General features: G+C 42.3%; 1 protein-coding gene across 12 annotated transcripts in view; it reads left to right on the top strand.

Moving 5' to 3' along the window:
• FGD3 (FYVE, RhoGEF and PH domain containing 3) overlaps positions 1-27916 on the top strand; it is a 102984-nt gene that overhangs the window by 33370 nt on the left and 41698 nt on the right. For 6 of the 12 annotated variants that reach the window (XM_085590896.1, XM_021539532.4, XM_085590899.1 and 3 more), the window contains one exon: positions 23858-24028. In XM_085590896.1, coding sequence (XP_085447022.1) covers positions 23858-24028 — 171 coding nt within the window. Of the gene's footprint in view, positions 1-15276; positions 15372-19334; positions 19407-20982; positions 21122-23857; positions 24029-27916 lie in introns of those variants that run through there. The other 6 variants (XR_014958228.1, XM_085590895.1, XM_085590893.1 and 3 more) reach the window with 3 other exon arrangements.

The raw sequence follows: 27916 nt of genomic DNA, 5'->3' as shown, positions 1-27916 counted from the left end.
TCTGGGACAGAAAGTTCCAACAGGAAACCAAAACTGAGCCTTTTCACTTAAGCATGGGATCAGTTGAAGTTTAATTTCCCCTATATATATGATATTGTAATGAAAAACCCTTGCCACGAAAAATTGTAGATGTCTGGAAAACACACTTCACTGAAAAAGCTCAAAGTCTTGGCCTCTTTGGTTATAAAAGGCCAACTGCTTTAACTTGGGTTATGAGTGCATGAGTGGTAAATATTCCATGGTCTGAGAAGGTGCAAAGATCAAACTGGAGCTATTTTCCTTGTGAAGGTGACTTTGCTTTTAAGAGGAATAAATGGTATCAGTTTTTGAATACTTCTTTCATACTGCTGATTCCCAGTGAAAAAGTATGTAGTTGCACAACAAGAGGTTTTGATATATTTTTTTTCCCATGCCATTAGGTAATAATAACTGAAATGAAGTGTTTCTGTTTGCTAGCCAATTGAGTTGCAGTAAACCATGTCATTCACAGGGTTCTGCAGAGTTTAGGACTTGTTATAACAGCAGACCTGCTTGTGGTACCACTGTAGAAGATACCTCCAAGCCCAATTCCTCTATCTGCTGCCTGTGCTCTTACTGGCTTCCACCCTGAGCACAACTTTCACACCACTTCCCTATGCATGAGATCAGCTGAATCAATTCTGAGTTGGGTCAAAAACCTTCTAAGTAACAATAATGTAATGCCTGTGGTTGAGGGAGCAGGGCAGGGAGACTCTTTCAGTAGGAGGATGTTAAGGGTAGTATTAAACCACATCATTAATCCTGCCACCTGTATCTTGCACCTGTGTAAAATTCTATCCTTTAGCCCAAGATTTAGTATTTCTTTCTGCAATTGGGTGTTTGGTCTGGTTTGTCAAAATGGGAAATACTGGTATGAGAAGCAGAATGACAGTAGATACAAAACATGGAACACTAGTGGTGCTCATGTGGCTGGTCTTACCAGGTGTTGAGTTTCCGTTCCAAAGGAGCTGCCCAGTGCTCTTGTGTTTCTTCTGACCAGCCAGGATGGAAAAATAATGAAGGGCTTCAGGACTGGGCCCTCAAAGAGTTAAATATACAGAAGTACTAATCGGTGAATATTTAGGTTATGGAGGACTGAGACTGGAGAAAGACACAACATTACTGATAGCCAGGGAGTTTATGTTGGTAATGGACTGGGGAATATCTATCAAGTAGTAGCACCAGACTTTGACTTTGTAATTGTAGTTTCTGTTGTGTTTATGTTTGTTATGATTTGACACTGGCACAATGCCAGTGCTCCTATGAAAATGTAATTTCTTAATTGAATGCTGTGAAATGTAATTGAGAATAGAGCAAAGCAGGCCCAAGCTTAATAATAGGAAAAAAAAAAAACTTTATTAAGCTATTGCTATAAAAGAAAGAAAAAAAAGAAAGGGAAAAAAAAACCACCATAAAGATCAAAATTAAAACCTTGTAAAGCATTCTTCTTTTCACTACCTAATTCTAACAAACTACAGTGAGCACAATCTGGACCCTAATTAGGTTTTTACCTTCTAGACAATTGATACTCAGTCTGTTGAGGGAGAGACGAGTCTTTCCTGTGTTACAGACTCCTTAAGAAACACAGGCTGCCACATCTTGTGCTTCTATGTCACACATGGCACTGCCCGGAGAAAAAGTTTGTCATGGTGACCCTTCTCTTTCCTATGCACAGTGCTCTCACTACTAATGCATGGATGGACAGACTGGTTTTAGGATTTTTTCTTGTAAGGATGCCCTGCCAAGAGGGGGGAAAAAAACAACAGTTTAGTTTTTTATTTTTTGGGACTACAGTCCCCCCCCATTTCTCCCTGGGGCTGAGGGTCTAAGGACAGAGATCTTCTTTTCTTTTCTTTTTTTGAGGACAGGGAGCACCACCACAAACCTCCCTAATTTTTCTCTGTTTGCTCTGTTTCTGTCTTTTCTCAGCTGAAGCAGGTCTCTTGGCTTACTGACATCCTCTTAAAATACAGTCTCTCTTGGAGGAGAAAAATTGGTTCAGTTTGTGGCTAACAAGGAAAAGTCCAGCCAAAAAACCACTTCTCATTTCCTCCTACCTAGGATTTATTCTTATAACATCCCAGGGTCCGAACTGTCTCTCTTCCTCTCTTTTAAACGGAGGAGGAGAAAAATTTTATAAAGCTTTCATTTCTCAAGGAAGGGTTAAAAGTCCTGACTCCCTGGCTGGCTCTCTACCTGGATTCCCCAGCTCCCACAGTCCTGACTCCCTGGCTGGCACTCTGCCTGGATTCTCCAGCTCCCACAGTGGCTGGGCACCTTGCGGCCCCCCGCCCCCTGCTCTTCTCCTTCCCCGCGGTGAACTGCTGACAAGCTGCCGCTGCCTCTTTCTCTCTCTCTCAAGAGAGAGAGACTCTAAGGAGAAAACAGAGACATCCCAGATTTCTCCACCCTTCCATCATCTGCAGGGGGTTCCAGTCCCTCCACCCTTGGGCCTACCTCAGTCAGGCCATGGGCCTTCCCCTCCCCACCCAGCCACGGGCCAGACAAAGGAGAGACTGCACTGCACGCTGACCAGAACTAGAGAGTGAATTCTCCTAAGAATTCTATTTTAACCCCTCTGTATTCTCAAAAGCTTGTCCACCTTCAATTAGTCAATATCTAAATTAACCTCTTCCTTCCAAGAAAATTCTTTTTCTGTGTCAAACCACAACAATGTTCTTAGTTGCATTGCTGTTGCTTTGTAAGAGGTGAGGTGTTCAATAAGTCTCTAAATGGGCTTTCTAGAACCATTACTTGTGTCTTCTATCATGTCTTGCAGCACTAGTTGGGGCTGACTTCCTAATAATTGCAGACATTTTGAAGATTATCTTTAATCTTCAGGTAATTTGTAGTCTTTTCTGAGGAAATTGTTATAAAATTCAATGTCTTACTGACTTTTTGCAGGGCTCTGACCTATCACTTCTCAGTGACATGGATAGTTCCAATTTGAAAAGTGTCGGATACAGGCTTTTGCCCTGTCCTCGAAGGCTTTGGTTCCTAAGGGTAGGGCGTTTTAGTCTTATCTGTCTGTAAAATGTCACTGAACATCCATGGTGTGATCTGCATAAGAATGGTAATGATGTGATCACAGTGTGTGCATCCCTGGGGAGAGAGGCAACTCCTGCCTGCTGTCCCTGATGCCTAGATGGTGGTGACTCTTAAAAGGCTTGTTTGCATCCTCCTCTTTTGAACACCAAAACTGCTTGAAGCCTTTGCCACTTTCAGGTGATTAAGCAATCAAATTTAACAATCTGTTTAAATTTTTTTTCAAATGTCAAAACTCAGTAGTTTTAATTTAACATTATCATGTGTATTTTCAATAGATTGCTGAGTGGATTGGAATTTTATGCTGTTAAATATTATTACAATTTAGGTTCTTTAGTCAAAGAAGACAGTATATTGTTATGGCTTTTATATAGTTTTTGTATTTTTAATTCTGAAAATGTTTTGAAATAAAGCATATCTTACTGTACAGAAAAAGGAGGAACCCTAGTGTATAATATAGTTTAGAATGTGTGATAAATTGAATTTTACTTTACATGAAGAAATTTGTATAGTTTTCATGGCTAAAATTAATTCTTTAATGGAACTGTAATCTGATGTTGTAATTCCATCACCAAACTGAAGTATTTAGATAACATCCTTGGTTGGGCCACTTATTCTGAAAACTGCCTGTGATTTGTGTATGCTATGCACTTTTAGCATTCAAATGTTATTTAATGTTTTTAAGTGACAAGTACATAATTGTAATATTGCTACAACATGTATTGCGTAGCTGCTTGTATTAAATGCAAAAAGAACTGGAGGTTGATGCACTTAATGTTTGTTACACTAAGATAGTCACATGTTCCTATTATCAAATGTATCTCCTTGTAGAAGATTAGTAGAAGATGAATGTAGTAGTCCTCAGTAGAGTGCATCTTGTGCTCTATGCCTTTCTGAACATATATCTGTAGCAGGGGATGTTGCCTTTTTGTCCATCTGAGATTTCCAAACTGGCTGCTCTGAGGAGAGGAAGAGGGATTTTTTCAGTCCAAGAATGTTTTTTTAGATATTGGTTGGGAATGCTGTAGGAGTTGTTTTCAAGTATCTGGCCAGGAAGAGAAGGTGCACCATGATGAGAAAGAAGAAGCACTTTTGGATCTGTGACCAGAAAATTGGAGAGATTACCCAGGATTTTCAACTTGCTTCTAGTTTTATTTTGGTTGTTTTTTTCACAAGGCCAGATTGGATGGGGATCTGACCAACCAGACTAGTGGAAGGTGTCCTTGCCCGTAGCAGATGTTGGAACAAGATAATCTTCAAGGTCCTGTCCAACCTAAACCATTCTGTGATTCTGTAACTCTGCAGGGAGCAAAGTACCCGATTCTTCCTGACCATTAGTGCTAAATGCGCTTTTCAGTAAAAAAACATCTTGAAGCAATTATTTTGCTTGACAGGTCTAATTTTTCCTTTGCCACAGTACATCACAGAAACTGACCTGTTCCAGACTGAGAACACAGCTTTAGCCCGTGGTTGCTGGAGCTCAGAGCTGCTCCCTCTGAGTGTGTTTCTATGGTGTGTTTGCAGGAAGCTGAGAGATGAGGCAGGAACTCAGAAGAGGGATGGTCCCACAGCACAGTGGTGTGGTGTGGTATGGAGTGAGGATGGGGGAACAACAGGGCTGTGTGCTGGTCTGTGCATGACAGGATGTGCACAACAGGCTGTGCACTTGGCCTAACTTAGAAATTGCCAGAGCTGCTGCCATCCTGTTTGGCTTCTCTGAGGAGAGCTGTCTTTCCTGAGCAGTGCAGGTGGAGAGATGTGGCTGATGCAGACTTTGTATACATTTATGAATGCCAGGTTTGGATCTGGAGGAATGATACCTGTGCTCTAACCATCTCTGAGTTAGCCCCAGTTTATTTGTGAACTAGGATAACATGGCTTAAAGTGCCTTTTAAGAAGTAACTTTGTGTGGTGACAATCATCACAGTGTTTTGAGGGGTCTGCCCATCATATGCAGAAGCTGACCCAAGTGCCACAGGGGAGTGTGGCTAAGGACTCTGCAGCCAGTGTCATGATCAATGTCAATGAGCTGGTGTGTATCAGTCATTCCCAGAATGGAGCAGGGTGGCCAGGGCATAATCAGACCTTATTGAAATTCATGTATGCATGCGTTTGGTGGTTTTTGTTTTTCATTTTTAGAAGGGCTATGAAGAGCTCAGTGGTGTTTGCTGAAACCAGCATGCTGTCAAATGAAGCAGGAAGTGTCCTAGGCAATTTGGAGATGTATTAATGTTACTGTTTTGTTCTTTATTGATGGGTCCCAACTTAGATCCTCACTTTACATGTAAAGATATAGCTCTGAAAGGTGTCTTGTTCCTCTCCTTGTGAAGCTGGCAGCTGTTAAAGCTCTCTGAAGCCAGTATGCCATAATAGAGCTGAAAAAACTCCTACCAAACAAAAATTATTTATCCAAAACCCATTCTAACCAACTGATAGGATTATGATGTTAGTACTAAATTACACTTTCTCTGTCAATTATTATAAGAGCTCAAGATTGTAAATTCATTAAAAGAGTAATTTATTATCTGAAATAATCTTGTAATGATCTTTTATTTTACTGTTTTCCTTCTACAGTGAAAATTCTGTGCATTTTTCTTAAAAGCATCTAAATTTCTGTAATTACTTTTATTTTTAAATCCCTCTGGTCATCCTTTCTTAATAATGCAGCTTTGCCTAAAAGCATACATTGTATGCATGGAAATTGCTCCAGTAATTAAAGAATAATATGGAATAATGATGCAGAGTTAAATAGAAACCAGTAATTATTGAAACAGTGACTGTGATGCAGTATGTGCTGTTTTATGCAATATAATTTTAAACACAAATATTCACATATCCTATGCAAGTGGCATAGTTTATAATTATCCATGTTAGCTATACATATATATTGGAAATTTCTAGTTGCTTGTTATAGTTTATGTAATGATAGACCACACATCAGAATTGAAAGCTATCACCGAAGCAAGACAGAATGTGTGCTATTTTCACAATAATAATTTGAATGCATATTTTGGGTTAATGATCTAATTCTGAAATTGTTTCCTGCTTCTGTCCAGCTTGAGCTTCGAATTTCTTAAAAGAAAATATTTTAAAATAATTTCTGGCAGAGTTGTAATTCACTTTTGAGATGACGTGTGTAGTTTTTTTTTCTTTCAGATGAAGATATAGCAGTCTGTCTTGGTTTGACAAGACAGGAGTCTGTGAAGGAGGGCAAAAAGCCTCCTGTGCAATGGAGAAGGTAAACCCCCTCCCTCTGAATTATTAGGATTTTTAAATTAAAAGGCTCTCAGGCAAAGATATGGGAATAGGGGTAACAATTCTTTACTAGGGGAAAACTAGATAACAATTTAAAAAGGCAAATGCAATCGGTACAAACAAAACTAGTGATAAAGTCCATAACCTGAGGATTCGGGGTGTTGGTAGCAGTCTGGTTGAAATGATAGCTGCTCTTCTTGCAGTGGCTGATAAATTGCAGCTGCAGTGGTGATCTTTAGAAGGGTATAGTTTTTTTCTGAAGATCTGGTGGCAGTGGGGCCGGTCTTCCCCTGCGCCGGGGTTGCCTCTGAGCTCCGCCGCCGCCGCCTCACCGCGCTCCGGCCACTTCTCTGGGAGTCCTGCTGAAGGAGCTGCTTCTCTGAGAAATCCTGCAAAGAGAGAGAGCTGCTTCTCCGGGAATCCCGTAAAGAGAGAGAGAGCTGCTTTGTCTCCAAAAAGGTACCCCTTTATACAATAAAAGAGTGCTTGGCTTCCCCCTCTGGGTGGAGCATCTCACAATGGGATGATGTTACATTTACCAGCCCTGTAAGTGAGCCAGTCAATGGCCCATTAACAAACGATTACCTCTTCGGAGCAAACCATTGTTCTTGGAAGAGATAATAAACCTGCCCAACCTCCAACAGATGGCAAATAGAATATAAACTTATCTTACAACCCAGGACATTATCCACCCCTTATTCTATTTCCATCTGCTCACCATGAAATCTTACACCCAGTTTTCACTTAAGACCAAGTTTTCCTGTGGTACACAGTGGGTCTCCCCATCTTTCTGCATTACCCACCAAGTGTAACCAGGTCCTTGAGCAAAGACAATCCCACGAATGGGTTGGTCTTTGCCTGAGGTGGGATTAATTCAAACAGTTTTCTTAAAATACCTTTTATATGTACTACAGGGACCTTATCTCCATCTACTGTGTATAAGGGTTCTGACTGGGCAGGGCCAGCTCCATTGACAGACCCTCGGGTGTTGACCATCCAGGTTGCTTTTGCCAGGTTAATTTCCCAGTTTCTAAATGTTCCCCCACCAAGTGCCTTTGGGGTAGTCTTAAGGAGTCCGTTGCACTGTTCAACTTTGTCGGCAGCTGGAGCATGATAGGGAATATGATATATCCATTCGACACTATGTTCTCTGGCCCAGGTGCTGATAAGGCTGTTCTTGAAATGGGTGCCGTTGTCAGACTCAATTCTCTCAGGTGTGCTGTGTCTCCACAGGACTTGCTTTTCCAAGCCTAAGATGGTGTTCCGGGCAGTGGCATGAGGTACAGGGAAAGTCTCTAGCCATCCAGTGGTGGCTTCTACCATGGTTAGCACGTAGCGCTTGCCTTGGCGTGTCTGGGGGCAGTGTGATATAGTCAATCTGCCAGGCCTCCCCATATTTGTACTTGGACCACTGCCCACCATATTATAGGGGCTTTACTCTCTTGGCCTGTTTGATGGCAGCACACGTCTCACAGTCATGGATAACCTGGGAAACACTGTCCATGGTTAGATCCACCCCTCGGTCTCGTGCCCACTTGTAAGTGGCATCTCTGCCCTGATGACCTGAGGCATCATGAGCCCATCGAGCCAGGAACAACTCACCCTAATGGTGCCAATCTAAGTCTATCTTTGACACCTCTATTTTTGCTGCCTGATCTACCTGCTCGTTGTTTCGGTGCTCCTCATTAGCCCAACTTTTGGGGACATGGGCATCTACATGACGGACTTTCACCGTTAGCTTTTCCACTTGAGAGGCAATGTCTTTCCATATATCAGCAGCCCAGATTGGCTTTCTTCTACACTGCCAGTTTTTCCTCCACCTTCCCAGCCAGCCCCACAGAGCATTGGCTATCATCCACGAATCAGTATAAAGGTAGAGCTTTGGCCACTTTTCCTTTTCAGCAATGTTTAGAGCCAGCTGAACGGCTTTGAGTTCAGCGAGTTGGCTTGATCCACCTTCTCTTTCGGTAGCTTGTGCATCTTGGCGTGTGGGGCTCCATATGGCTGCTTTCCACTTCTGGTTCATCCCTACAATGCGACAGGAGCCGTCAGTGAAAAGAGCGTAGCAGGTCTCCTCTGCTGGTAGTTGGTTGTATGGTGGAGCCTCTTCAGCCCTTGTCACTTGTACCTGCTTTTCATCATCAGTGAGACTAAAGTTTTCACCTTTTGACCAGTTTGTAATTATCTCCAAAATCCCAGGGTGATTCAGGTTTCTAATATGGGCGCGTTGAGTGATGAGGGCAATCCATTTGCTCCATGTGGTGTCAGTGGCATGGTGGGTAGTAGGAACCTTTCCTTTAAACATCCACCCCAGCACCGGTGCCAGGAGGAGTTGTGCTTCTGTGCCAATTACCTCCAAGGCGGCTTGAACTCCTTCAAAGGCAGCCAAGATTTCCTTCTCTGTGGGAGTGTAGTTGGCTTTAGACCTTCTGTAACTTCGGCTCCAGAATCCCAGTGGTCGGCCTCGAGTCTCCCCAGGCACTTTCTGCCAAAGGCTCCAGGACAACCCATGGTTCCCGGCTGCAGAGTAGAGCACGTTCTTGACCTCTGGTCCCATCCTGACTGGGCTACAGCATGAGCGATCTCCTGCTTGATCTGGGTGAAGGCTTGTTGCTGCTCAGGGCCCCAGTGGAAATCATTCTTCTTTCGGGTAACCAGATAAAGAGGGCTTATAATCTGGTTATACTCGGGAATGTGCATTCTCCAGAAACCTATGGCACTTAGGAAAGCTTGTGTTTCCTTTTTGCTGGTTGGTGGGGACATAGCTGTGATCTTGTTGATGACCTCAGTGGGAATCTGGTGCCGTCCATCTTGCCATTTCACTCCCAGGAACTGGATCTCTCGGGCAGGTCCCTTGACTTTGCTCTTCTTGATGGCGAAGCCAGCTTCTAGTAGTATCTGGATGATCCTCTCACCTTTCTCAAACACTTCTGCCGCTGTGCTCCCCCACACAATGATGTCATCAATGTATTGCAGGTGTTCTGGGGCCTCACCCTTTTCTAGTGCGGTCTGGATCAGCCCATGCCAGATGGTGGGGCTGTGTTTCCACCCCTGGGGCAGTCGTTTCCAGGTGTACTGCACGCCCCTCCAGGTGAAAGCAAACTGAGGCCTGCATTCTGCTGCCAGAGGAATGGAGAAAAACACATTAGCAATATCAATAGTGGCATATCACTTTGCTGTCTTGGACTCCAGCTCGTACTGGAGTTCCAGCATATCCAGTACAGCAGCGCTCAGCGGTGGAGTCACTTCATTTAAGCCACGGTAGTCCACAGTCAATCTCCATTCTTTGTCAGATTTGCGCACAGGCCAGATGGGGCTGTTGAAGGGTGAGTGGGTTTTGCTGACCACCCCTTGGCTCTCCAGCTCCTGAATCATTTTGTGGATGGGGATCACGGCATCTCGATCCGTCCGATACTGCCGGCGGTGCACTGTCGAGGTCGCAATTGGCACTCATTGCTCTTCAACCCTTGGAGTCCTACTGCAGAGGGGATTTCTGACAGTCCAGGCAAGGTTGCAATTGCTTAATGTCTTCTGCCTCTACAGCGTCTATTCCAAAAGCCCACCTGAGTCCCTTTGGGTCTTTGTAATATCCGTTCCGGAGGAAGTCTATGCCTAGGATACACGGAGCATCTGGGCCAGTCACTATAGGATGTTTCTTCCACTCCTTCCCAGTCAGGCTCACCTCGGCTTCCAGCAGGGTCAATTGCTGTGATCCCCCTGTCACACCAGCAATGGAAACAGGCTCTGCCCCCACATGTCCCGATGGTATCAGAGTACACTGTGCACCACTATCAACTAAAGCATCATATTTTTGTGGCTCTGATGTGCCAGGCCATCGGATCCACACTGTCCAGAAGATCTGGTTTTCCCGTGCCTCTCCCTGGCTAGAGACAGGGCCCTTCTAACACTGGTTATTATTCCTTTCCTGGGCATACATATTAGAGGTCCCTTCAAGGGGGTCTGACAGATCGTACCTACAAGTTTGGTCACGGGAGGTTGAGGCTACCTTCACTTTGGTGGAACTCCCCCGGTTAGAGTTTCCCTCCTTAAGTTGACGGACCCGTGCTGCCAGGACAGAAGTGGGTTTCCTATCCCACCTCCCCATGTCTTCCCCATGGTCACGCAGGAAGAACCACAGATGAGCCATTGGGGTGTACCCTCTCTCTCTAGCTGGGGATTGTTGGGCGCTGATTCTGGGGCCTGTGACTCTCATGGGTTCTGCATTAATCTTCCTTATCTCCTCCCTCATCTCCTCTTTAAACTCCTTAATCACAGCTGAGATATAAGCCTGCATTGGGCCATTAATTATACTCTCATAATTCCTAAGTTTGTTGGCAACAGTGCCCACTGTCTCCCAGTGAGCGTCAGCATTGATTGTTGCAATTAAAGTGGTGTATTGAGATGGTGTATTGTTAGACTCTACAGCATTTGTCCTGTACACCTGACCTTGTCGGGGTCATTATTGTGTCGTCCATCCCTCCCAAAGAGTACCTCCAATACTGCCACTTCCCTCAGTTGTTGGATCCCTTCCTCGAGGGTTTTCCAGCGCATTCTATGAAGGTGCTCCTGCATCCTCTCCCTGTGGACAAACCTCTCCCTGACACTCATTAAGAGCCGCTCTCAGAGAGAAAGGGACCCTGGTTCCCTTATAAAAGTCTGATTTATACCTGAGTCCTGGGTCAAGGGTCCCAAGTTCCTTGCCTCACCACCGTCCAGCTGCACGCCTGTACCCATAAGATCCCAAACCCGGAGTAGCCAGGTAGCATAAGCCTCACGCCCTCGTCACACAATGTCTTTATGCAGATTACTAAGACTTTCGTACGTCAGGGACTCGGTGATGATAGCAATCTCTGGCTCCCCTGTGGGTTGTGAGGTTCCTCCATTCCTGTCCCTATCTGCAGGGTGCTCTGCTTTCACCTTAGATTTCCTTGTTTCTACCGGGGCAACTGCTGCTGGCTGTGACTGCCTTTGTGGTTCAGCTGGAACCTGGACAGTTGTAACATTTGTGGGTTCTACAGCTGTACTATTAGACTGTCCCTCTTCAAGGCAAAGGGAGGGTTTCTCACCAGCTGGGGAAATGCACTCCTTCAGCATCTCTCGTATCTCCTTAACCAGAACCCTCACCCAATCTGGGTGGTTCATTTCTGAGGTGGGCTGTGGGGCAGGGTCAGGCTCTGGAGCAGCAGCATCTCGAGTCTCTGGGGCAGTGTCAGGTTCTGCAGGAGCATACCTAGCCTCTGGTGTAGGTGTGAGGGTAGTTATCCAGGTTAATCTTCCCTTATCTCTGAGTGCTAATTATAACACACCTATCAGCAACACCACCCATTGTATGATATCATTAGCACTCAGAGAGGATCTTAACCCTTTGAGAACTGGTGGAGCAGACCCAAAAAGATGGTTAAAAGCTTGGGAGAAAGTTTCCCCAGGTGCTATTTCCTCGCAGTAGGTACCGTTATTAAAGTAACCCCAAAAACATACAGTTAGTGTGTGATAGCTATGAATCCATGTACTGTTTACAGAGGAAATTAAAGATCCATGAATTCCTCACCCAATTAACCCAGAAGCCAAACTTGATAACAGACACAGAGCCTTAGTTATAGGACCCATTTTTAGATAAGGGTCTGAAAATGGGAAAAGTATAGCTACGGTCACATGCCACCCAAACCAAGGTAAACTAGACTACATGGTGATGCTTAAGATGTTTTTACACACAACAAAAAAACCAAATTACTTAAGAACTGTTAATCCTTTTTCCCTCTCAATGCTTTCGAGCCCCACATTGGGTGCCAAAATCTGTCTTGTTTTGACAAGACAGGAGTCTGTGAAGGAGGGCAAAAAGCCTCCTGTGCAATGGAGAAGGTAAACCCCCTCCCTCTGAATTATTAGGATTTTTAAATTAAAAGGCTCTCAGGCAAAGATATGGGAATGGGGGTAACAATTCTTTACTAGGGGAAAACTAGATAACAATTTAAAAAGGCAAATGCAATCGGTACAAACAAAACTAGTGATAAAGTCCATAACCTGAGGATTCGGGGTGTTGGTAGCAGTCTGGTTGAAATGATAGCTGCTCTTCTTGCAGTGGCTGATAAATTGCAGCTGCAGTGGTGATCTTTAGAAGGGTATAGTTTTTTTCTGAAGATCTGGTGGCAGTGGGGCCGGTCTTCCTCTGCGCCGGGGTTGCCTCTGAGCTCCGCCGCCGCCGCCTCACCATGCTCCGGCCGCTTCTCTGGGAGTCCTGCTGAAGGAGCTGCTTCTCTGAGAAATCCTGCAAAGAGAGAGAGCTGCTTCTCCGGGAATCCCGTAAAGAGAGAGAGAGCTGCTTTGTCTCCAAAAAGGTACCCCTTTATACAATAAAAGAGTGCTTGGCTTCCCCCTCTGGGTGGAGCATCTCACAATGGGATGATGTTACGTTTACCAGCCCTGTAAGTGAGTCAGTCAATGGCCCATTAACAAACCATTACCTCTTTGGAGCAAACCATTGTTCTTGGAAGAGATAATAAACCTGCCCAACCTCCAACAGATGGCAAATAGAATATAAGCTTATCTTACAACCCAGGACACAGTCATTCACTAGGAATTTATTTTTTGTGATTTATAAATGATGTCCCAAATGATAACTTGGGTTCTTTAAAAATGTCCCTGGTTTTCACATTGTAGTGACTATAAATTGGGTGAAAGTGCAATTACAGATAACTGGAGAGATGAAATAGCTGCTATAGATATACTTAATTAACTGAAGTTTTGTTGGGAAAACTAATACTAATTCGTTTTACTCCAGTTTTTCTCTGTACTCTATAATATAGGTTTTTGATCTGGTGTTACTTTCTTTGGAGCTTGTCAGGCTGAAATAAGCGCTACTTTATCCTATGGTGTAAGTGGGATACAAAATACTGGAGCTGGTTCAGTGGTTTTCAGTCTCTTCCACTTTATTTATATCTGCATTGTTTCCATGGACACCTTTAAACTTTCCCAGGTTCTTTTTCTTGCTTTCACTTTGAATCTTAGAGACTGTAGATCACAGAGTGAGGAAGCGTTGATCTAAGCTAAGGAGATGGTCTTGCAAGTGAAAGATTGCTCTTTGCTCATTTCCTCCATCTGCAATGTACCGAATATGTTTGTGTGTGTCCCCTGAGCTGGAAGAGACATGGAGTTTGACCTAAGGAGTGGCTCTGGGATAACCTGGGTGTGTAGGTCTCTGGAGGAGCAGGGTGCAGAGCCCGAGGCTGCAGAGAAGGGTAAAGATTGTGTTCGCTACTCAGCTGAGAAACCAGTGCAGTGTAGTGTGGACCTTTGGTCAACATCATAGGCTGCTTCAAGTCTCCAAAGAGTAGAGACTCACAGTGGCTAGATCTCTCCAAGGCTTTTCTCGCACTGGATTTGCAGTCATTGTGTAGGATTACTTTGTTGGAAGTATAGATATGAGACAGAGGCACCGGGACTAGGGATGCTTTTGCTGTTAGCCTCTCTGTGCTGTCCAGGCTCTTAAAGGCTCTTCCAAACTGCAACTGTACTTTTGTGAGCCCATGTGGCACTCAATCATCCAGTCTGTAGCAGAGGCACCACAGTGACCTGTTTGCTTCCCATTGCTGCCCATGTTCAGCTCATCAGTCAGAAATGTTTTTTTCTCTGTCCTTTTCTCAGTAAAGGACTTATTTTTTGAGAACAGTATTTATTGATAATTTACATTGTTATTTTGTTACATTGTTTTAAAAGGGACAAAAATATTATGACATCTATAATAATATGTGTGATTGACCTAGTCAAACCAGGTCCTGAGCAGCCTACTCTGTATGACCCTGCTTTGAGCAGAGGGGATGGACTGGGTGATCTCTACAAGTCCCTTCCAGCCTCAAAGAATCTGTGCCTTGGCCATTTTCTATCAAAGCTTTCAACTTCAAATAGGGTGTTACTGAGCCACACAGAGAGCTGAAATATATCTTCTTTCAATGATTATTGTGAAATTATTCCGGATTTTGAAATATGCAGCTCTTCTGTCAAAATAGTGTAAAAATGCTCCCTGTGCATTTCAATAATGAAGTTGTATTTTCTTAATTTCTGCACTGTGAAGTGAGCACTTTGTGATCACACAGAAAAGCTAGTCCTGCCCTGCAAAGCTCACTTCTCTACCAAAGAACTTGAGCTTAGTTTCAAGCTTCTTTTTATTTACCTACTTTTATTTAGTACCTAAATAAACTTTTAAATCAGCAAAGGCTAATTATTGGTTTACTAAAACTAATTAAACAATTCAGGACTATAAAGAGAAAGCCATTTGGTTGGGACACTGTTTGAGATGAATTATATTGACAATTATTCTTAAGTGGAAAGTAATTTTTACTCATCTTGCTGGTTAAATAAGATCTTACACATTGCAATGTGTAGCATTAAGAGGATGCACAGGCACATTAACGGAACAGAGATCCTTGCATGCTGATTTTGTCATTAGGAATAATAATTTAATAAGCTTTTAGTAAGAGAAGAAATTAAGCACATGAAACATTTTTGACATGATTTTGAATGAAGGCTGAAATTTGCTCATAGGACTCAATTGGGCTGTTTCTCATTTTGTCTTTTAAATCACTGGAAGGTGGGCAGTGTAATGCTTTTCTCTGTTCAGAGAACAGAGAAATTCTTCCCGCAGCTCACCAGTTCTGGAAATTGGAGATCTGCCATCTTTCTTTGTTCCTAGGAGAGAATCTCAAAGACAGTAAAGCATGCAGCTGCAGGTACCCTGAAAGGAACAAACTGAGATGGCTTTAGCTGCAGCAATTTGTTTATAGAATAAATCTCTTTAGGTTTTCACAGTAATTCATTGCTCTGGTGTTGCAATTCCTGTGTTAAAGTAGTACAGATGTGAAGTTGCAGGTATATTATTAAGCTGAATAGTTCATTGAGTTGCAAAATCAGTGTAATTATTAATTAGGACTCCTCAATCCTAATGAAAAACCTTTTACTTGTCAGGGGAAAAAGAAAAAAGCAAACTCTGTGCTCATCTAAGAGGAAAGTCTCTGGAATGCTGAATAAAGATTCTCCCTGCATCCCTTCATCAGGATCTGGTATGTGCATCTTAGAGGAGGGTCATCTAGTGTGGGCATCTTAGAGGTGGTATAGACATCAGTGAAGGCTGTGAGGCTGTCAGGTAAAATGATAGCTTCATCTTTGAAAATCCGTGGTGAAAATGCATTTATAGTTACAGCTACTCACTACACCTTATGCTCAGCTGCCTTTGGCTGGTCTCTGAGGACGCTGTAGAGAGATCAGTTTGGTATGGGTGTTCCCTTCTGGGAGACCAGGAGTTGTCTGTGGGTAAGCATCCCTGTGTTGTGGAGGAAGCAGCCAGACTAAATCTGGAGACCAGAGCCAAACCAAGTTAATTACCAGAAGTATGAGTTGCAAAGCGAATTTGGATGGGGAAAAGGCAGAAGGAGGAAAAGATATGTCGAAATGCTGCTGCTGTGCTGAAAGACCCCACAGTGGTGGTGTTTGGGACTTTTCCTATAAGTCAGAGAAATGCCCTTGCTTATGCTTACCTGGCTAGAATGAGAACAATGAGGGTAAAATTATGATGAGAAATACTTTGCTAGAACTTCCTTAGAGAGAGTTCTAGCCTGTTTCAAGTGCTTACTTTATTTTTTATTCTGTGTGTGTTATCTGCCCAATACTCAGTCCTCAACTCAGGAAAAAAATAGGGAGAAAGGCCCATTATCTTCCATCTTCAATGAATACTTTTGCTAAAGAGAAAATCAAAGCAAAACACCGTCTTAGGAGTTAATGAATTCTGGGTTTCTTGTTAGTTATAATGAAATACATGGATGAAAGCCAATTCCCCTTTCCCCTTCTAAATTAGGCACATGCAACAACTTAAGATGGCCTTTGATATCTGCACCTTGACCAATGCAGGAATTAAGTCTTGAAATTTACTGCTGAAGTTAAACAAGTTGCTTTGCATTTCATCACACAAAAGTAGGACAAGACTTGTATTCATCAAAGAAATGAGTCTAGCTGCTCATCCCTTCTTGCCTCCATTTCTCTAGTAGAGGAACAGTCCCATGTGATGGCTGAATCTCCTGATGTCTGCAGCATTCTGGCAGGGCTTTTGTCTCCTTCGATGTCAGGCTGGCTGACGCCTACCCCAGGCTCCTTCTCCTTTTCTTTGTCTCTCTTTATGCCTCAGTCTTTTTATGGCATCTAACCTGCTTTTCTTACTAGATGGAAGAGTCTCAGGGGTTTTTCTCTTCTATCTTTGATCTTGTGTCACAGAAAATAACTGTGGTGATCATTTTAGCCTAATTAAACTATGCCATTTGAGGGGAAAAGTTAGCTAAATGCTTCCTCCAGAAGAATGGGATTTTCACAGCCTCTTTGTTATACTTTGTTAGATCATAAAAGTTTGTCATTGCCTTCCATTTATGGGGATTTGATGTTCAGGATCCCCTAACATCTGTTCTCTGTATGTCAATATGAAGAGCAGGCCAAATGTAAATATTGAGAAGACTATGGCTAAATGTAGAAATTTGCTCTAGCAATGAACAGTCTCCAGCCCTAGACAGAGGTATTAAAACATGTTGTTTTGGTTTTTTTTTAATTTGAAATCTGTTTCCTGTGTGCCTTGTCTGTTTCCTGTGTGGGAATGCCACTGGAGGCTTGAAATCATAATGCCAAAGTTTCAGGGACCAGATCTGTAAAGATATGCTCAAATTCTGAGGTATGATAGAAATGCTAATGCAAAAGTTACTGATGGGCATCTGTGTCCAAGTCAACTGAGAGATGAAACCTAAGGCCAAACTGATACTCTCCAAAGAGATACAAATATAAGCAAAATATGAAAGAATAACTTTGGTACAAGTTTGTCACAGAACATCATGCAAGAACTTGAGAGTTGCCACTTAGGTGGGTGTCAAGTCTTTTCTGCCAGGTAGCAAGTGACACGACAAGATGAAACAGCCTCAAGTTGTGCCAGGGGAGGTTTAGGTTGGATATTAGGGAAAATTTCCTCACTGAAAAGGAGGTCAAGCCCAGCACAGGCTTCCCAGAACAGTGGTTGAGTGTTCAAAAATGTTCAAAAAAATGTGTGGAGGTGTCAACCTGGTGCTCTTAGAAATATTTTCCAATCTTAATCATTCTATGATCCTGTGATACTGAGGAGAAGCACACGACATTGATATTGCTTCAAGACATTTACTGTGTAGTTCATTATCACACTCAGCAGCACTGCAGACACAGATTTAGAAATTACAGTATTTGTGTTAAACGACATGAACAAATATGACTACTTAAAAAAATCCCCCAAGCCCCCCAAAATCCATCAGTCCTCATCTACTCTCCAGCAGAGTTTAAATTATAATAACTTAGAAGTTTATTAGCAAAGAAATAATTACATGTGGAGTTTTCCACTCCTGGGACTTGCATCTGTCTAGTGCTTTGATAACAGTGATGTACAGCGAGGAGCTGCTTCCCCACAGTCCCTCCTTCTCTGCAGGAGATGGTCAGGCTGGACTTGTCCCTGGAGTGCCAGCTGGATGAGGCAACTGCCTTCTTACAAAGAGGTTTCAGTACAACCCTGTCATTTGAGGCTGACTCCTGTGACTGAAGGGAGGCTGGGGCTGAGCAGTAGACTGCATATCCTCAGTGTTTGTGTGGATGTTAACAGAGGACTCAATTAAAACACAGTCAGTAAAAACACAAGACTTTTTTTAAAACTTTGTACCAATAACCCCAGGAGCTGAAGGTAAATTCTTGCTAACTGCAGTACCACATCCTGTTTCACACAGGAAAAACATATATTTTTGTTTCAGGGCTTTATTGTGCCTGTTGTTAGTCCTGGAGGAGAATATATTCTGTGGTCCTTTTTCTTTCTTGTTTTCCTTTTGAGTGAATTTATTCTGTTTTCAGTATGGCTTTTCTAGTTGTTCCTTCCCCTCCTCAGGCCACCTTGGAATCCCTAGGGTTGGAAGATGGCCCTTCTTCCCATTCAGCTGATGTAACACTTCACTCATTTTTTGGACAGAATTTTGCTTGGCAGCCTACTACATAATAAAAATAAAATAAAAAATATCACTTTTCTTCTTTACTAGGGAAAGATGACCTTCCATACAGGTAGCATTAGATTCTGATTTTTTGTCCTGAAAAGGAATTTAAATTTTCTCTCTTAGTGGCAAGTTGAGTTGATCCTGTATTACATCTCTAGAGATGGTATCATTGCCACGATGGTAGAAATGATGGGGCATATTTGACCAGCCTTGGGAGGATCGTTGCTTTGTGCTGTCTCTTTGCTTTGTGCTGTCTCTGGGGGATGTAGTGGCCAGCTGCATTCAGAGCAACATAAAATGCCTAAAAGTAGAAGTGAGCTTCTTGATTGTTTTTGTCTGTTTTTTTTCCTTGCCCCAGTGTAAAATTGCATGTAATGACTTTCTAGAAGCAGGATTTCTGAGATGTGCTTGTATTTTTGCCTTTTCTTTGCCTTGTCATTGGGTAAGTATGAAGACTTTGTCAGGATTTTGGTTTACACATCTGTGTTAAGCAGTGCGGCAATCCAGAATTAGGTGTGGAAGCTCCTTATTTCTGTCACTCTGAAATCTTCTCCTGACCATTGTAATTATATAAATGTAAAGTAATCACTTAAGAATCACTTTCATAGCCAATTTTCAATAGCAGTTTTCCAGCTAACCCATGTCTGAGGGAAAGGCCCTAGTGTCTAAGCTGCCCCTGTAATGGTGGGAGGCCAGAGAGTCTGTACTGACACTGCATTCCTGCTTTATGTAGAACAGTGCCAGCAGTGTTTCTAGCTAGACAAATGTGGGTCTGGAGTGTGAAGTTTTTAAATTTACATGCAAGATGGAAAATTAGGACTATGCTGTAGTACCCTGTCTGGGGAGCACTGAATGGGACAAAGAGTGTGCTTTATTGTTGTGAGGAAAGGGCTGATGTAGGTCTGTTGAAAAGCTAATTCTTCAAATTAAAGTATACCAGATTAAATGAGTAATGAAAATTCTGTAATGGTTTCTTTAAAGCAGTTGTGGAGCAATTCCTTGCTGCAGGATCAAATGTGAAATGTCCCAGAAGCAGAGGACTGTTGGAAAAGCTTTGCACAGGTACCTGGGTTATGTGCTGTTCTGGATAGGGCAATTAAAACAAGATTGCAATGACAGATACAGAGACTGCACTCAAATGAGTGTGTAAAATAGTTTTTTGCTCATTGTATGTAAAAACCTGTTCAAGAAGAACAGAAGTCAGAGCTGAAAAATCCTCAGTAATATGCCTGTTGTGATTCAGATGATGAGAAATGTAAGGTGTGTGCCAGTGCTTGTAAAGCACAGCCTTTATTTGGATTAGCTTGTAAGAATGTACCATAGGAGAATCTAATGAGCATAAAGGTGGGTATTTTGATGCAGGTTTATGGATGATACAATGACAACGATGTTTAGTAGTGACACTTGAGATGCTATGAAACATCTGTTGGAGAAAGCATCCTCACCTAAGGTAGTTAAAATTAGTCAGAACAGGATAAAAGTACACCAAATCCCAAATTCCCAAATACTACTGTTATAGGTCTAGGGAAGCTATTGGTCTTTCTTGTGCTTTATATGAACAAATTTGTTAATTTCAGCAATGTGATTCTTTCACATAAAACTCTTTTTTTTGTGTCTGTATTTCTATGGTGGTTTGAGATTAACTGAATAGACCAAATTTCTGGCAGCCTTGCTCAGACTGAGCAATTTGTCAGGGTTCGTCAGGTTTGTGGTTTTTTGTAAGAACTCAAAGCAGCAGCCCCTCTGTGGCTCCTCAGAGATGGAGTCTGCCCTGCAATGCAGCATTTATTCAAAAATTTTAGATTTTGCTTCATCCCTTATCATTTCCCATGGAGATTCTGATGGGAGAGCAGGATAATGGAAGAAGCAGCTTTGAACATTTTCAAGACATTTGATGTAAATCTTTTAGCAAGCTCCATCCCATGTTGGTAGAATTGCATTTATTGTCACTTTTGTGGCCCCTCATTATTGTCACTTTGTGGTCCCTCATTTCCCTTCTCAGACTGTGAAGCAAACTGAGAGTTTGCATGCAGAAAACTGTGGTTTTGTTGGTTTTCATTACATGTTACTGCTGTTACTGATTGTTCTTGCATTAATATCAAACTATATTTAAGCAAAAATCTATAAAAATATGAAGGAGTCCTACAAGAGGCCTGGACAGGGACTTATTACAAGGGTATATAGTGATAGATCAAGGGAGAGTGGCTTCAAACTAAAAGATCTTAGGTTTAGGTTGGATGTTAGGAAGAAGTGATCTGTGAGGTGGGTGAAGTCCTGGCACAGGTTGCCCAGAGAAGCGCTGGCTGTTCCATCCCCGGAAGTGTCCAAGACCAGATTGGATAGGACTCTGAGCAACTTGGTCTAGTGGAAGGGGATTGGAACAAGATGGTTTTTGTTTAAGGGGCCTTCCACTCCAAACCATTCTGAGAATCTATGATTCCATGATCTAGCTTTCTCTTTTCTATTTCAGAAGATTCAGTCTTCTAAACCATCCACATCCTTTATATTGCCTTTCAGATGGTTTGAAACTCAAACCCAGCAGTAATCTCCTGTGACTTGTGCTTATCACAGCTCCTCCATGGCCATTTACCAGTTTATATGCTTTGACTCACCAACCACAATGGTGGTCGGAAGTGAGCTGGGAGAGGTCAGTTCCTGTGAACATGGTATTTAACCCATGAAATGAAAGCTGCAGCAGGAGCTGTTCTTCCTTCCTGTTAGTTGTCTTACAGCTTAAGCAAGTAAGAAAAAATGTGTGAGTCTCTGCTCAAGCACAAGTAAGTGATATGCCTCTCTTTGGTGGGGAATTGCAGTCCATGCCAGATTCTTGCTTGCTTTAGAACATAATATTTGTTTGATTACAGCTATTCTGAAAGCTTATGGTGGTAACTTTGCTATCACTCTTTTTGCTGAATTTGATGTTTTGGAATGCCTGAAAAATGTAAGCTAATTGTTGTCAGTGTCGCTGAGCTGGGTTCTATAGCAAGGCTGTACAGCCCCAGCACAAACACTGCCTTAAACCCCTGCTGAGGTCTCAGCTTGGCTGTGGACAGGAGGAAGAGGCAAGCTTTAAGTAGATTTGAGGAAAATGCTGGAGATAATAAAGCAGCATAAGAGGAAGAATTAATGTGTGAATTTATAAAATGGGGGTCAAAACACCCTGCTTTGCAGTACTGTAAGTAGCTCATAAGAGGTTTTAACCTAGACAAAAAGGGTGTCTGGTGGTGCCACACATTTGAAACCAATGAAGGAACCACTAGCTTTTGTTTTCAATATAGAAGGTAAGGTGGCTCACCTCACCTTATTCCAGGAGGAAAGAAACAGGGATTGGGATTTAATTACTTTTGAAACTTCACAAAATTATACCAACAGGATAGTCTTTTTTTTTTTTTTTAGTGGCAGTGGTTAAAGAAGAATGCGGAATGCTTAGGGTAACTGGTACTTTATCCCAAGTCAGCATGGGGTATCTGGGCTCATCTTAGGGTGTCCAGTTTGGGTTCTCCCAGGGATGTAGTGCCTGAGGGCAGAAGCTGTGGCTCTCCTCCAGTGGCTGTGAGGGAGTGTGGAAGTGTCTGGCATCTACCAGGAATTCAGAGTTTCAACACAGCTGAAACTGGTGCTGTGCTTGTGTCATCACACATCAGAGCCCAGGTTAGAGAGGTCTTCTTGTATTTTCTAGAGCTGTGATAGGTGCAGAGATTTGTCCATTGAAGAATTGGATCACTGAAGCAGTTTTTAAGAACATGCAACACTGCTAGATTGCATTCCAGTCACATGCTGGTGAATACGTGCTGAAATATTGAGCTCTATTTTCTGCATGCTGCTCTTTTAATTTCATCAAATTCAGGCTTTTCATTTATGCACTGTTTTAATTTCTGGCTATGTTGAGCTACTGTTCATAAGGAAGAAGTCCTGGAAATCTGGCCTGTGGCAGCACTGCTACTGCCACAGGGAGATGTTGGTACCCAGAGCCAAGGCATCAGCATAAATTCTGGCAGTGATTATATGTTTGCAGTAATCTATTAATCTGTTCTAATAATCTTCTCTGTTTTCACTGCATTTTTCTGTTAAATGAAATTATATCTTAATAGAACTTAATACTTATAATTTCCTGATTTTAGCTGGAAGGATGTTTTAATAGCTGGTCTCAAATCTGCTGAAAAGAAGATATTTGTGGTAGAAATGCTAATGAACCTTCAACCAGCAGCAACTGGCAGCCATACATGGGGAATTCAGGGATTGTATATTTGGGTGGCAGAGATCAGTAAGTAGATTTGTGCCATCTGAATCTATTTTTGACAACAAAATCTGCAGTCTGCATGGCTCAGACTCCAGCGGCTTTATTCAAAAGATCACATCCTGATTTAATACCATTAATATAAGTCCAGGAAAATTTAGTTGATGTGACTGGGAGTGCTTTTCATTTCAGGTTTTTGATCTTAATAGGAATCTGGGTGAAAGTAGGTTGCATTTTTGAAGCTAAAGCCATGTTGTTGAAGACATCACAGAAAGGCAAAGACTGGTTTTTCACCTTTAGATGAATCCTTTCTATGTGATGCTGGCCACCCTCCACCTGGTGAGAGTCTGGTAAATTCAGCTAGTCCATTTCAAAACAGTAATAGGGAAAGAATGTTTGTCTTGTTTTCTTTGCCCTTTTTTAGAGCATTTATGTCAAATTTCTAAATTTGATGTGTTTTTCATTTCTGAGTACTGCCAGAACCTCATATACTTATATGTTCAAATGCAGCAACTTTAAACCACATTGTTTTTTAAATTCTTTTTTTAACCTTCTCATGACACACTAGAAAAGCTGATGTAAGGGTTTTATGTAGCCTTGCCACAATTCTAAAAAAACTCCAAGTCAAATACTGCAGGGTCCATGATGGTTTGTTTTCTGAGTCTTCACAGAATTGAACCAAGAATGTAAAATGAAAGACTAACAATCATATTAATCACTTCTTTCCCTCTATTGCCGCTGGACTGTATCTTAATGGCATCTTCTAAGCTGGAGCTTTTGCAGCCATATTAATCTTTTATATAAGGAGGAGTAATAAATAGGGATAAGATGCAACTTGAGTGATTAAATCTGAAGAACTGTCACTTGTACCATTCCCATCACGTGGAACATACTTCTGAATCATCCTAATACAGTTCTATTTTATCAAGTAACAGAACATTATATGCTACAACACTTGTATTTCTGTTTGGAGAAATAATTTTGAAATGGTTCTTAACTTTTATATTTGCTCTTTTATTTTGGGCGTCTGTGGTAAAGAAGTAAATAATTAATTAAAGATAGGATTGCAGAAATTCTGCCTGGCTTATCAGGCAGTTTAACAGGATAATTAATGCTGGTATATTGGTTGTAATAACTTGTGACTGAATGGCTCAACCCTCTCCTTTCCCACTTCCCTTCTTCAGGAATTTGGATGAGTGATCTATTTCCAGAAGTAGCAAAAATTTTCTTCAGGATCAATAGAACAAATACTAACTTCTTTCCCTCCTTCCCTCAGGTTGCCCTTGCTCTCCTTTCCAAATCAAGTGTCACATTGACTCCAATCCTGTGTTGGAAGCATGTGGGGAACTGCAGCATATCAGCTCAGGGCAATGTCTCCATCAGGCTGGAAGGAAGCCCAAAACCAAAACTGCACTGGCCAAAATGCATCCTCTACAGAAACCCCAAGGTAAGTGGCTTTGTCCTTCTAGAAATTGTGCAAGTTTCTATTGCACAGGAAGTATAATATTTTAAAATTATTGTTTCAATTTGAGTCACAGCAAAATAGTTACTTTTACATTGTAATGTATAGCTGGTATGGTTTTATTATCTTCATTTTCCAATGTTAGATAACCACTTAGAGAAGCCTTCAAGAAGAAATTGATTCAGCAATAACCAATTACTTAACTTGTCACTTTATGTTTCTTGTCCTGTTGGTATACCTCGTGCAGCTGTGAAGTGTAAGTTGAATTTATCAACATTGTTTATATTTTGGATAATTTTTTTAGATGTATTTTAGGTAATAATATCTTATTGTTAAAACCTGGTCTGTTTTCCATTTATTGTAACTACATATGGCAACAGGAAATGCCTAAATGGACCAAATGTATTTTGAAAATATGAAGTAGAAGCTAAACCAATCACCTGTGGGTTTATGATACTTCCACAGAACTGCCAGCTAATAGTCCAATAGGTGGAAAACCAAAAGTATGATGGAAGATACTGAGCCAGGAAGTAGCGTGTTCCAGCTGGTCTCTAGATGTTCTTGTCTCCCCAGGCTTCTGAATTCTGCAAAAAAGATTGCAGGAAATTTCTTGAAAAAGTAGAAGTTGTTTTCATGTTTCTCCATCAGTGAAATGACATGTGGTCTGTCTTTTTAATGCCAGTTTGCCAAGAGTCCTACTCTCACCACCCCGTGCTTTGTAGAATTGATTACACTTATGTTTGTAATGGGTGCTTGCCTCAAGGGAATAGGGGATGCAAAAAGCATGGAGCTTGAGAGGTGTTTGGAACAAAGGAAGCTAAGCCTCAAGAAGATATTAAGTTCATAAACCAAAATGTTTAGACGATATGGGTCCATGTGATAGATAGTCATTGTCATCTGAAAAAGATTTTTTTGTGTTGTACCACTGAGCCATTACACTACCACCCCCTCCCAATTAAAATATCTATACAAAAGCAATTCAGCCTTAAACAACAACAAAGAAAGCATTGTATTTTCTGCTTCTGGAAGTAAACCTTAAACATTAAATTAATATACTACTTCATGCTTGACACATCTCACAAGGTCTGTGTCTTTATAGAGCTTTCACCTAGAGGTCTTAGTAGCCCAAGTTTAATTAGTAGTTGTTACATGACTGTTGTTATTTACTAGCAAGAAAAAGGAATAGTGAGTCTGTTCAGTAAGAACTGGAATTAATTAATCTGGTGCAAATACTTTGCTGTTGTGTTCATGGGCACTGATTTCCAATCACTGAGGATGTAAACTGTTTTTTCTGTGTGTGTATTTCAGAAAGTTGGAGGGGCCCTAGTTAGCATGATTTCAAGTCATGCGCTGCTGTGTAAAACCTTCAGAAGGAGGAATGAGGAGATAGCTTTCCAGCATGTGGCTTCAGCCTTCAGACAACAGCTGAAAGTGCTTTGTAATGTTGGTATCTTCCATGTAGCAAACTTCTACTTTAATTAGAGCCACAGAATCACAGTTTGGGTGGAAGGAAAACTTAGAGGTTATCTTGTTCCATCCCCTGCTATAGGCAGGGATGCATTCCACTAGACCAGGTTGTTCCAAGCCATGTCAAACTTGACTTGGACACTTCCAGGGACAGAGAAATCACAGCTTTTACAGGCAACCTGTGCCAGGGCCTCACCACCTTCATGGGGAAGAATTAATTTCTAATATGCCATCTAACCCTGCTGTCAGCCAGGAAGTCATTCTGTCTAGTCCTGGTGCCCCAGGCTCTTGTCCAAAGTCCCTCTCCAGTTTTCTTGGAGCCCCTTTAGGCACTAGGAAGGGCTCTTAGCTTTTCCTGGAGCCTTCTCTTCTCCAGACTGAACACCCTGCCAGTTCTTTCAGCCCATCTCCAGATCAGAGAGGCTGCAGCCCTTGCAGCACCCCTGGACTGATTGCAACAGGTCAACGTCATTCTTGTTTTGGGGGACCCAGAGCTGCAGGTTGGGTGTTGTAGATGATAGATAAATATAATTGTTCCTAAATAATACATCGGGATGAGAAGAGTTCTCCCAGCTAGCCGGACAATGCCCCTGCCTTTGGATGGGTCCTGGGGTGAAATGGACTGTTCCATGTATGGTTCACCCCACACCACTATCCCTCCCCTAAAACATCAGTGCATGCAACCCCATTGGATATGCCTTATTCCAACCCACCTCGAAGCCCCCTGATAAGAAGGCTTCGAGGGGCCACACGGTCTCTTGGAACTTCCCCTCCCTTGGAGCTTCCCCTCTCCTAAACCCTCCTTTTGTCTCTCCCCTCCCCCACGCTCTCAGGCCCGGCCACATGCTGCGTCTGGGAGCACGAGGCAGGACCTTCCTGCACCCCCAATAAACCTCTTTCCCCAAGAGCAAACTTCAGAGATCTCTGCCTCCATCCACCCACACCGTGCCAGAGCGTGGTATTTTCCTCAGTCGGGGTCTCATCAGAATGGAGCAGAGGCAGAGAATCTGCTGCTCATGCTGCAGGCGGGGATGCAGTCCAGGACACGGCGAGGTTCTGGGCGGTCAGTGCACGTGCTCAGGTCATGTCAAACATCTTGACAACCACACCCCAAAGTGCTTCTCCGTGGGGCTAATCTTGATCCATTCTCCATCCAGTCTGCATCTGGCATTGTCCTGACCCAGGTGCACTTGGCCTTGAACAAAGGTGGCCTTGAACATCTGGTGTGGCTGAAATTTTGCTTGCCAAGTAGTCCTCAGTAGTGGCTTTGCCTCCATGCTGAAGTCTCTATTTCTCAACATTACTTCAGTAGGTAAAAATTCAGAATTAACAAAAATGCTTTCCTTCTTCCTTTTGGTCCAGTGCAGAGTGTGTTGTCTGAGGTGATTCAGATGAATCCACTAACAGGAAAGACATCAAATATTTACATGGACAGCAGTGAGACCTAGGGTAAATGCTTTGACATTATTGTAAAACCTTTGGATGTATGGATCAGGGCCAGTTTTGAAGGCCTGATGGGGTATGTGGGGTAGATTCTGACATGTCTGCCTGCTGCACCCTCTGTGGGGATTGCAGAGCTTGTCTTTGGTAGATGGGCCAGAAGGCTGTATGGATACTTGTTTTTTGGTTGTTTTTTATTTTTACATGGAGAAACATGGCTAGATGCTCACTGGTCACATGGTGTGCACTTGAAAACCTGTTGAACAAAACACATCTTCACCATCCCATTTATATGCAAGAAGATTTTCTTTTCCTGTTTCCCTGTTATTCCTGTGTAAGATAGGGCTTGTAGAGGTCTTTTCAGAATTGGACTTTAGCACCCTTATTTTACGATAGGTATTTCAGATGGTTTTGGAGACTGGGCAAATCAGTCCTCTGATAGGAAGTGTCCTCTTAAAGCTCAAATCCTTAGAAAATTTGATTTTATTCTTTCATGCTGAAATAAACTCAGTAATATAGGAAGTTTAAAGTCTGACCTATACTCAGAGCTCCAAAATGCTTTAACATTTCTTCATCACTGACCTCACACACTGTCTGGCTATGGACTACTATGGCAGCTGCCCATCCACTGGAGCAAGGCAGACATCTGAGCTGATATGGATCTCAGAACAGATGCAGAGCCTTCTGCAAGGAAGAGACAATTGAAATTGACTTCTTGGGTGCACATGCCTCTGTTTATCCTCCTAAAAGAAGTAACCCTGGAATTACATTCAGAACAATTGTTAACTCAAGCCCCATTACAATGCTGGTCACATGTCCCAGCTGAATGATCAGAGTCAGAAATGGTTGAAAGAAACTGTTTTCAAAAATGTTTTTTAATACAACATGAAGTTAGAATTTCCTCATTTAATATGTCAACTCATTGGATAGTCTAGATTGGAGGGCACACTTGGCAGTCCTACTCCA

The sequence above is a fragment of the Lonchura striata genome, chromosome 12 (genome assembly GCF_050655825.1).
Source record: "Lonchura striata isolate lonStrDom1 chromosome 12, ASM5065582v1, whole genome shotgun sequence".
NCBI classification, from domain to species: Eukaryota; Metazoa; Chordata; class Aves; order Passeriformes; family Estrildidae; genus Lonchura; species Lonchura striata.
Note: the sequence above shows the minus strand (reverse complement) of the source record. Positions and strands in the feature narration are given on the sequence as shown.